The sequence below is a fragment of the Bacillus rossius genome, chromosome 1 (assembly GCF_032445375.1).
Source record: "Bacillus rossius redtenbacheri isolate Brsri chromosome 1, Brsri_v3, whole genome shotgun sequence".
Taxonomy (NCBI): domain Eukaryota; kingdom Metazoa; phylum Arthropoda; class Insecta; order Phasmatodea; family Bacillidae; genus Bacillus; species Bacillus rossius.
The window spans coordinates 323,333,242-323,345,942 of record NC_086330.1 but is presented as its reverse complement, the minus strand read 5'-3'; the positions used below and the strand labels follow the sequence as shown (position 1 = coordinate 323,345,942).

At 44.8% G+C, this 12,701-nt stretch overlaps 1 protein-coding gene across 1 annotated transcript in view; it reads left to right on the top strand.

Annotated features, from left to right (window-relative positions):
* Positions 1 to 12,701, top strand: part of LOC134527985 (uncharacterized) — a 151,739-nt gene that overhangs the window by 121,477 nt on the left and 17,561 nt on the right. The window contains exon 3 of the mRNA XM_063361125.1: positions 4,861 to 5,032. Within this exon, the coding sequence (XP_063217195.1) occupies positions 4,861 to 5,032 (172 nt within the window). The remainder of the gene's footprint in view (positions 1 to 4,860; positions 5,033 to 12,701) is intronic.

Here is a 12,701-nt window from a genome sequence, read left to right as displayed (position 1 = left end):
AACCCCACAGTTAAAAAAAAATCTAAAGACTGTAGACGTTACCTTGGGAGCAGTGGTGGATGCAGGGGATAGTCATATCCCCCTTCCCCGAAGTTTTGAACACAATTGCAAAATATCAGTGAAGACAATATGTTAATGTGCGAGTAGCTACGTTGCCTACGGTTACTATTATAGCCCCGTATGTCAGTGTGAATAATGTAAGTTTTTTTTTCGAATACACTTGTTCAATTTTTAATTTTTTTTAAGTATCACTCCATCCTCTACGAAAAAAAATTCTGTATCCTTCTTTATCCTCCACTGATGGGCATAACTGTAAACATAATGTGCACGTAACACGCAACTTGTTAAGGTTTCCAACAAATCATATTAGAGGGAAGAAAATCACAAGTTCATTGCTGTCGGAAATCTCTCAACTCAACCGCCCCCTCCCCCTCGTGGTGTCTGAGCCCCGGGGATTTGACCCCCCGCCCCTCTCCCGGACTGACCTGGTTGTCGGCATTGTCTGCACTGGCGACCGACCATTCGCTGGCCGCTGCTAAACGCCCGGATTACAAGCTTTAGCCGAGCCGAATGGACAGCTGGCTCTTCAGGCCGCTCGCCCTGGGTTAGGGGAGAGACTCTAGGTGCGTCCCAGGCCGAAGCCTTTACAGCTGGTAATACTGGGTTTCAGCCCTGCAGAAAGGGTAGCATGCATCGCCGTGACTAGCTCCGGTATCTTAGATCTAGACTGTAACTAGTTAATCTGGGCCCAGATAAAACCTGCAGACACAGGGAAAATCCTGGACTCATTCACGCGGGGTTAAATATTGCAAGCATTAAGCAGGCAGGTTCAGTACAGGACAAGGATGGTCCGGAAGAAGTCCGCATTCCCTGTCATCAGGTGATGACTCACGGATGGCTATCTCCCGTTCAGAAGCCTAGTGCGGCTCTCCAGGTTACCTGAATCTACAATGCGTGGCCTCGAATTACTTTAACTCTGCAGCTGACCTAGTGTCCCTTTTTGTTTACCATACCGTGGCGAAGTATGAGAATCTTCGCCTGAGATACTGTTTCCAAAGAATCAGTGCTGTCGGTGTTTTGTCATTGACCTGTATTAGGTAATTCGCGATAAGCAACGTTGATAAATATCTTATTAAATTAATAATTAAGATTTTTTTAAAAATAATTTGGTGGTTTCTTTTGCATTTTTACACTTTATAAGAAAATTTATTTTTAACCACAGATTTCTAATTGCAATCATGTCGAGGGTTGTAGCGTATACTAACAACAGTTTAGACTGATAAAATTACAAAACAAAAGTGTTTCTGATTTAGCTGCAGTTGACATCAAATTAGAATTGTGATAGTAAACTGTCTTGTATTCATATATGAAACTAATATTTTACTCATTTGTTATAGCAGATGCGTCAAATTTTTTGCCAACATTAATTTTTATTTTGTATACTTTTTTTTTTGATTATTGAAATGGGAAAGATTTATTTGAGCCAACTGTGCTAGTCTGAGCTGTGATATTGTTTTGACTAATTCCTTCCCAGGAATGCTCTGTGATGTCTTCGCATTTAACATTGGCTGATTTTGGCTTGTTTTCTGTGTGTTTGTGTGTTCATCTTTTCTTTGTACATTCTTCAGGTTCTCTCTGACATACAGTGTACACGTGCACTGATGTGTACGTCCAACAATTTTTAAATTTTAATTTTGTTTATACGGCTCTGGTCTAGGCCACGTTTTATCTGCGCAAAATCGAATTGCAATGCGCTGTGTCGTTTGATCGAGGTTCATGGTCAGATTGGCGCGGGGTTGGTTTATGGCAGGGATGTTTGGACGCTGAAAAGGAGGCTTGTGGGGGTGAGGGGAGGTGTAATCCTGTACGGACGGATAGCTGGCGACGGAGACAGCACGTGCCGCTAACAGGAGTAGGGGAGGGGGGGTTGTTCGGCACGCGTGGTGTATCTCCGCGGTCCATCGTGCCGGAAGCGACAGAGTGCTCGCGCTGCAGCCCCCTCCTCCAGTCCTCGCCATTCACCTCGTCATGACCGGCTCTTGTGCGCCGTAATGCGATCAGGTTCTGGGTGGCGGGCGCGCTTCGCGTTCCGTTATGGCGTGTCATTGGACACACGTGGACTCTCTTCTCTTCACTAGTCTGCCATCACTGGCCTTTCACACGGTCTTATCGCACATTTCACTATCGGGATTGGGCCTAGCCATCTTGGATTTTTCCGTCTTGATTACAATTTTAAACGGTTTATCCCAATTTCTGGCATGTCAAGGCATATCGCCCAGACATTCTTTACCTTGTCGCAACCACATATTTACCAACAGGCTCTAGTCTAAGCGCCGTGGGGAAATTACTTGCTTCACGCGGGCGACAACTACCATGGTAATCACACCAGTTCACGAGTGTTGACTTCAATAAGTAGCCAGAGCTAAGTCCTATGCCACGTTAAAAAAAACATGGCAAGGTAGACAAAACTTTAAGGTACTGCCTACCCGGGCACACACAGGGCTTTAAAAAAAACGTGATTTAAAACTGATCAAGATATCCGAGTGGCGTCTGTTTACGAAAATCATTATGAATACGGATGTTTCCGTATTTCGATTGTACTTTTAGAAGAGTGAAAATGACAAACTCTTATTTTCCAAGTAGTTTTTAGACATGAAACGCCCGGTATACTTTCTTGAAAACACTCTAGGGACTTGCGATACACAACTATCGTAATTTCTCCACCATATAAGGGTATTTCAGCTCGGATCTCACAGATTCCCTATGCACGAGAAGACTGCGCGCTAGAAGCACCGGCGAGCGTCGCTCTAACGCACATGCACCCCTGAGCACACATACGGTGTGCAGAGCTCCATAAGAAACCACGTGCTTTTATAAACTGCTCGATATATCCCAGTGGGGTCTGTTTACGAAAAGCATTTAAGAATTCGTCGAGGGCAGACAAGTAATTTTGTTTCGGGATCAAGTTTCGAAACTATATTTTTAGAAGAGTTAAAATGGCTAAAAGGCATGTTTTCAGAGTAATTTTTAGCCACTAAACAACCGGTAGAGATTCTTAAAGGCCCTTAAGAGATTTGCATGACACCTTTATCTAAATTTCTCCGTCATGTGTGACGGTCACCGCTCGGATGTCATAGCTGCGCTGTGCACGACGAGAAGCCTTGCGAATAGAGGCGATGGCGCACTACAAATGCCAGCGAGCGTCGCCTCACCGACACCCGCGGGCTGGGCCGACAGCCGGCCTCCCAGGCGCGCAGCTGCCCGTGTCGGGCCTCTCTGCCTCCCCGCGCGCGCCTGTCCGGGGGCCTGGGTAGTAACTGTAAACACCTGGGAAAGTCGCGGAAATCCCCAAATATACCTGGAATATTTACTCGTGAAATCAAAATCAAACGGAAAATACAGCTTCCGTCGACATTTAGGCATTTAAAAATTGTTTAAATGTTCAATATCACGAAATTAGTTTTTTTTTTTTTTCCTTTTCTAGAAATCCCGGGCTAGTGTTGTAAATAATTCAGGTAAACTTCAAATAACGAATTTATGTAGCCTTTATTAATTTGGCCATAATAAGGCAGATTATTTCATTTTTTTGATTTAACTGAAGATATGAACTCAAGTGGAAAATGTATTTTCAACGCATAATTACACGTTTTGCAAGTTATTGTGTACATACCTATTCATCACCTATCCCTCAATCTTTGAAGTTCCACTCGTGGTAAGTTTGGTATAGTGAGAGGTTAGAGCTGAAGGTCCAGCTCCGCCGTGATCCATCTACTGGCGGGGTTGTTGGAGATGTTACCTGGTGAGCAGGGAGGAGGGTTGGTAGCTGCCTTGTCTCCGCGCCTCTCCCCTGCCTACCCCTAGTGATTCATGCCTGCCAGCTGTTGGTTCTTCCTTCCGGGGCGTGTGATCCCGTAACGCGACACCGGCGCGTGCTGACCCCTCCCGCGCCGCCGCCGTCAGACACCGCGTCTGTGCGCTAGAGCGGGGTTCACAGGGGCGCGCTGCGACGAGAGCCAGGCCTCGCGCCCACGGGCCCGTTTCACACAAGTGCAAGTCAAATAAGCTCGTGTATTCACAACAGACTTGTTGTCGCCAACAGTTACAACTTTCAGTATTGTGTGCCTGGTGTAACTAACAAGGTTTGGTTGCATAACCACGCTTGTACACCGTATGTGTGCTCGCGTAGGCGGGGACCTTAACTAACAGTTATAACAAGAAGATGAAAAAAAAAATTGGCGTGAGACCCCACCTTAAGGTCCTAAAATGCACTTACAACAGTTGCCCACTGTATGAAATCACTAAATCAATATAATTTTTAGAATTTGCAATAATTTGAGTGACACGAAAATGTTGTCACAACAAGAGTTACAGTTGCTACGAAGTTATTTTCTTGTAATAGTAACGATATTTTCAACTATACCGCGGGGTTATTGGGAAAAGTACAGACGCAGGTACAATGAGACAACATTGTACTATCAAAAAAATTTTAAATGTCGGAAACATGCACTAAAAATAGGGTTTGCACGTCGTGACTTCTTTTGAACACACACAGTCCTCTTCGTCGTGGTTGTAAATAAAACACACACACACACGCACACAATTGTATCAGAAACTGAGCTCGCTAACTTCTCTCATTAACCAAACATTGATTTTTATTAGTTAGTAATAAAATAATGTCAAATCATTTGGTCTAGTAGTTAGGACTCTGGTTATTGGTCAGATTGGTTGTGGGAAAGTTCCTTTCAGGGTGGAGTACTAGATGTTGTCCGCCTCGGTGCAGCGGAAGCCAGTGGTGGCCTAGTGTGACAGTGACTGTGACGAGGGAGGTGCAGGAGGTGACGCGGACTGCTCGTGTTGCAGAGGCATGTTCGAGCAGGTCGACTCCGAAGCCGCGGCCGCCGCCGCCCACGGCGCGCCCCAACGTCACATTCCACACGTACGCGTGTCCGCCAAAGTACGCCGAGTGGTACTGCCTCAACGGCGCCACCTGCTTCACCGTCAAGATCGGCGAGTCGCTCCTCTACAACTGCGAGTGAGTACCTTTCTACACTAGTATCGCCACCACTACCACCACTACCACCGCTACCACCGCTAATACCACCATCACCACTACCACCGCTAATACCACCATCACCACTACCACCGCTAATACCACCATCACCACTACCACCGCTAATACCACCATCACCACCACTACCACCACTAATACCACCATCACCACTACCACCGCTAATACCACCATCACCACTACCACCGCTAATACCACCATCACCACTACCACCGCTAATACCACCATCACCACTACCACCGCTAATACCACCATCACCACTACCACCGCTAATACCACCATCACCACTACCACCGCTAATACCACCATCACCACCACTACCACCACTAATACCACCATCGCCACCACTACCACTGGTTATCGACCATCGCCACCACTACCACTGGTTATCGACCATCGCCACCACTACCACTGGTTATCGACCATCGCCACCACTACCACTGGTTATCGACCATCGCCACCACTACCACTGGTTATCGACCATCGCCACCACTACCACTGGTTATCGACCATCGCCACCACTACCACCACTACCACCGCTAATACCACCATCACCACTACCACCGCTAATACCACCATCACCACTACCACCGCTAATACCACCATCACCACCACTACCACCACTAATACCACCATCGCCACCACTACTACCACTAATACCACCATCGCCACCACTACCACTGGTTATCGACCATCGCCACCACTACCACCACTACCACCGCTAATACCACCATCACCACCACTACCACCGCTAATACCACCATCACCACCACTAATACCACCATCGCCACCACTACCACTGGTTATCGACCATCGCCACCACTACCACTGGTTATCGACCATCGCCACCACTACCACTGGTTATCGACCATCGCCACCACTACCACTGGTTATCGACCATCGCCACCACTACCACTGGTTATCGACCATCGCCACCACTACCACTGGTTATCGACCATCGCCACCACTACCACTGGTTATCGACCATCGCCACCACTACCACCACTACCACCGCTAATACCACCATCACCACCACTACCACCGCTAATACCACCATCACCACTACCACCGCTAATACCACCATCACCACTACCACCGCTAATACCACCATCACCACCACTACCACCACTAATACCACCATCACCACCACTACCACCACTAATACCACCATCGCCACCACTACCACCACTAATACCACCATCGCCACCACTACCACTGGTTATCGACCATCGCCACCACTACCACCACTACCACCACTACCACCACTACCACCGCTAATACCACCATCACCACTACCACCGCTAATACCACCATCACCACTACCACCGCTAATACCACCATCACCACTACCACCGCTAATACCACCATCACCACCACTACCACCACTAATACCACCATCACCACTACCACCGCTAATACCACCATCACCACCACTACCACCGCTAATACCACCATCGCCACCACTACCACTGGTTATCGACCATCGCCACCACTACCACTGGTTATCGACCATCGCCACCACTACCACTGGTTATCGACCATCGCCACCACTACCACTGGTTATCGACCATCGCCACCACTACCACTGGTTATCGACCATCGCCACCACTACCACCACTACCACCGCTAATACCACCATCACCACTACCACCGCTAATACCACCATCACCACTACCACCGCTAATACCACCATCACCACCACTACCGCTAATACCACCATCACCACCACTACCACCACTAATACCACCATCGCCACCACTACCACTGGTTATCGACCATCGCCACCACTACCACCACTACCACCGCTAATACCACCATCACCACTACCACCACTAATACCACCATCACCACTACCACCGCTAATACCACCATCACCACTACCACCGCTAATACCACCATCACCACCACTACCGCTAATACCACCATCACCACCACTACCACCACTAATACCACCATCGCCACCACTACCACTGGTTATCGACCATCGCCACCACTACCACCACTACCACCGCTAATACCACCATCACCACTACCACCGCTAATACCACCATCACCACTACCACCGCTAATACCACCATCACCACCACTACCGCTAATACCACCATCACCACCACTACCACCACTAATACCACCATCGCCACCACTACCACTGGTTATCGACCATCGCCACCACTACCACCACTACCACCGCTAATACCACCATCACCACCACTACCACCGCTAATACCACCATCACCACCACTACCACCACTAATACCACCATCACCACCACTACCACCACTAATACCACCATCGCCACCACTACCACTGGTTATCGACCATCGCCACCACTACCACCACTACCACCGCTAATACCACCATCACCACCACTACCACCGCTAATACCACCATCACCACCACTACCACCACTAATACCACCATCGCCACCACTACCACTGGTTATCGACCATCGCCACCACTACCACTGGTTATCGACCATCGCCACCACTACCACTGGTTATCGACCATCGCCACCACTTCCACTGGTTATCGACCATCGCCACCATTACCACTGGTTATCGACCATCTTCATAATCGTCTCAACAGTTATAAGATAGAAAATATATCCGTTTCAAATGTGCATATAGTTTTATGGTTTGTAGACACAACTGCAATTGTGAATTTAATTGGAAGATTATATACCTATAATTTATTACATATTCACAATTTAAGAAAATATTACTTTTTAAACGCTATTTTTTTTAATTTCCTAACGTGTGTAATTATTGAATGTTTGCTAGGTGTGGTAGATGCACCTAATAACGCCTGGTAGACAGCCTGTGGGGGTATAGCTCTTGGCCGGTGCGTGGACGCGGCGGAGCCCTGGTCGGTCCCACGGTGCGAGGGGCCCGGGGCCCGGGGCTGGGGCGTGCCGCGGCGGACGGCCGCCGGATTAGCGCCGCGCCGCACCTGCGCCTTATGAACCCCGGCCCTCGGCGCCACAATGCCCTCCGGATTCCTGGCGTTCCTGGCCTCCCTGGCCTCCCAACGCGGCGCGGCTTGCCCCAGATCAGTTACACCGCCCCGCTTGCGTCACATGCGGAGCTTCACGATCATTGCCATGCCAATAAACACCGAGACCCTTCCCCACTTTTGATCTTGGTCCGAGGCATTTTACTCTGCAGGTTGTAAAACATAGTTTCACTTCAATAAATTATAAATTTCTTGTTAAACTGAAACAAACGATGGTAGTTATTACCGCCACCATTAAGGACCCTGTTCACACGCCGAGTATTACTAAGTATCGTATATCGCCAGGAAAAATGATCGTCAGAGTAATAAGTCTAGTAAAAGCAGGCATCAATAAGTTTTACATCAAATGTGTAGTTTTTTAAGTAGTGGATTTTTTTTAATTTAAGAAGTGCTTGCCGTTAAACATCATAAGTGTGACTATCACATATTTAGTTATATTAAATGAGCTGTGTTTCACATTAAAATTAAAGGGGAAAACGACTGATATCACTTCCCGCCTGTCAATAATCAGTGTTTACATAAAATGTATGTTCATGTGGACAATCAACAATTTAAACAATTTGTTTTTTTGAATGTCTCCAATAAATTGAGTAGCATTGCGACGTGCGTAAAGAATTGGCGATGTCGAGGAGGAGAGTAGCAAGAAGGATTTGTTGTCGGCGCGCAACCTCTTGTGCTCCGGAGAGTCCGCGCTGAAAGGCATTCTCCCGTGACGCCTCGCGTTCAGAAATGCTGGGGACTTGTCACCTCCCCCCCCCCCCCCCCTGACCGCGCGGGTGAAGTGTTTGCGTCGCCGTCGGGGAGGGGACCCCTTATTCCCGTCGGCCCCGGCATTTCGACTGTAATCTGGCCTCAGAAATCGGCGTCTTTGGCTGTGAACGCGCGGGCGAGGGTCGGCCAGCCCGCGGAGGGTCTCGCACCCCCCCCCCCCTCCCTCCCTCAAAACCACACCAGTCTGGCGCGCGTTGCCTCCAGTCCGCTCCAGAGGAACACAGCTCGCGAGGGGCTGTCGTACAAACAACATTACAATAAATAAGTCACGCATTAACCTCGAAATATTTATTCATTCACGGTCTCAAACCGTAATGGTTTCATACAACTTTTGATTAAAGAAATTTTTTATCACATTCAAGTATTTAACTTAACATAAATATACCCTCCAAAATGGATTAAAATTAAAAATTCGGAATTGGAAGGGCTATCGCTCCCACCGCACTCCTGGAGCCGCGTGTGGGTCCAGCGAGTCAACTGGAACACCCACCAGTGGCTACCTTACGGGATCACCCACAGAGAGAAAAAAAGTTTTAACAAAAACATTATCTAGTTGAGACAGCACTTGGCCTTTTTATCGGTTCAATTTTTTTTTTGTAAAAATATTTCACATATTTTTGTTGCTACTGGTTAATTTAACTTACGTTGATATAACGACAGAAATATTTTAAAAAAACATGCATATTAAAAATATCTGCCTCATTATTTTAACGTAACACTAAAACACTCAATTTTCGTTCCTCCCCCCCCCCCCCCGGCCCATCTTCCTGCTGTAACGATTTTTGGAACAAGAGATCCGAATCGAGGACCCAACCTGATTTTAGAATTGATTTTTAAACAATGGCAATCATGTGTAATTTCTTTTGCAATGGATTACCTTACTTATATTGATTTCAATACAGCAGTACTGTATATGCTGATTTTTCTTTTGTGTTCCCGGTAAAACTGTACTGGCGTTCTACGATCCGGCGCGGGCAGTCACGAACTGCCGGATTGAAGAGCTTTCACTGTAATTTGAACCTGGGACATAACAGAAGTGCTGTGAGATTCTGTAGCCTCAACGACACCTCAGCTATGGCATAGAAGTAGCTGAGCTCTCGTGGACTGTCTCGCCACATGGGGTCGCCACGCCATGTTGATTTTTTTTTTTTTCATTTTTTCGTCATTGCTACTAGTTAAGGAATATTTGTATAAATTAAAAACCATTCCTAGTTTGCATATTTTGTTCTGTTATAAATATTTTCCATCGTGTATTTTATAATGAGTTTAAAAATGCAAGCAATTGACAGCAATTACCTTGTGCACCCTTTTACACCCATTATACAACAATCAGGAAATATCTGTGGAAAATATTTGTAACAGAGCAAGTGCAAACTAGGTATTGTATTAAATTTACAGAAATAGCCCTTAACTAGTAGCAATGGAGAGAGAGTAAAAAAATATCAACATGGCGTGTGAGGTCCAGCCTACCCAGCACATACACGGTGTGCAGATTTAAGAAAAAATTACGTGATTTAAAAATTGTTCAATATATCTGGGCATTAGTAAGGCATGAAACACCTGGCAGAGATTTTTGAAATCACTCGAGGAGACTTGTTTTAAACCTTTATTTTCATTTCTCCGCCAAACTCATAGTTGCCCTATGCACGAAGAGAAGTATTGCACCTCGCTAGAAGCACCAGCGAGCGTCGACCTTATAATCCCGCCTCACTGACACATGCACACCCATGACTAGGCGGGCCCCTAACTCCGAGCTTTTCTGGTCCGCACATACGTGCCTCCCCGCCACCGACTCGCGGTCTTGCCGCCTCTGGATCTTCAAACGGTGACCTTGTCGGGCTTACCGTATACTGAAAATTAAATTTATTCACTCCTGCCTGTAAAGCTCAACAATATTGTGTGCAAAATATATATTGCATGATGCTCATGACGCCATTTTACCTGTCAAAACACGTGAGCTAGTTTTTCAGTACTCGCCGGTGAATGGTATAGACAACGAACCTCTGTAACTATCAAAATGATGGTTCCTTATGTTGTAAATAAACACGAAATTCGGACACGAAGTTTAACGTAGATTCTTTAAAATAATGCTGAGAGTGGTTATAATATATTCGAAAAGTCTTCATTTTAGGGCAAAACGAAAAACATTTTCCCCTTTTTAAAACGTAACTACAGTTCTGTTTAACAAGATGGTACTATTGATTTTCAGGGCTAGCCGAACAACAGGAGTACCGAACGCGTTGTATGTAAATGCCCCAAAGCTGAACCTCTGATATTTCCTCCTAGACCGGAATTATTATCGTGTGCGTTTTTGAAGTTATATTTCTTTAGGTATGGTGAGGGTGAAATTATAGTATGCATCAGAAACGCAATGAAATAAGCGCGCATTACACAACGGAAATTTAACAGGTTGAAAGTCCAATGTGCATGAATGCAGAAACTGCTGTAGCCACGAGCCGAAGTCGAAGATGGCGGACCCACGTGTGGCAACATGCACCGTATATATTAACTTTCGCGAACATAGAGATTTACAAAGCGTATTGTTGTGCCAAAGTAAACTTTAGTGTAGTGAAACTATTCTGGAATACATTTTGTAAACTTAACTAGTTAACGAGATATAATTGCAACTTAAAAAAAATACTATAGTAATTATTAGCAGAAAAATTGTGTTGGAACAAACATGGCGTTAAGATATTTAATATTTTGTGGTTCTCTAAAGCATTAAGAATGCGGCAACCTCAAACTAAAAGTTGCAGTCCAATAGATACATTAAAACAAAATTAACCTGATACATTTTAAAACACACATTGTAACAATAAGTATATGTATTTATATTTGTTTTTGCCCAAATCACAGAAATTCGTCTGTAAACACTTCATTCAAACGAAACTGAAATTTTGAATCAGATCAATAATCTTAAGATTTAACAGTAAAAATTTCATTAAAAATATTTTATTCAACATGGTGTCAAATATATATATGCTAACAGTTTATTGTGTGTCTTACAGTAAGATGAACGCGGCACTCTCTAAATTTCCATGTTAACTAAGGATTGTAAAAATTGTAATGCATATTTTTTTTAATTGTCATTATTTTTAATACTATATGTTATAATTTATAAAGGATAGTTGTACCCAGAGATGTACAAAATACTTTTAAACAGTATTTAAATACAAAATACAAAATACTTTTGCTTTTTGTATTTAAATACTAAATGCAAAATAGGTATTTTCAAAATACTTTATTCAAATAAAATACTTTCAGATAAAATTACTAGTGTTGTTTATTTATTAAAGATTTTAACATTACAAGCTCTTCAAAAAGAGCATCAGACATGTTGCATCTGTGTGGACGCATTATCATACCACCATATGAAAATAATCGGTCCACTGGTGCCGAACTAGGGAGGCAGGTGTTGTATTTTAAAAACACTTTTTTTACTGTTGAGTAAGTGTTGAGAATGGTCAGACTTGTGTCTTCTCTTAAATATTGGAGGGTCTCCAAATAAATGCAGGTGCTGCTGTTGTCATCAGTTGAGGTTGCTGAGGAGTCTGAATCGTTGAACATTTGTAAGACTCACTGTTTTACTTCTTTTTCCCTGTTGATGTTTGAGGGTGTGCACTTTTTAAATCTTTTTGTTTGATTCTTCGCACTTCCGCAAAAAACAACTCCTTCACATACTCTTTTTCAGTCTTTGGCACCCACTTTAACTTGAAGGGATATGACACAGCTGCTAAAATGCTGTCTTTGGCACGAGTATCATGTAAGTTATATTTTTCAAACCGGTTTTGTATGCTTTCTTTTATTGTATCAATTAAACCACCACAATATACTGGGTTGTCTTGCTTTA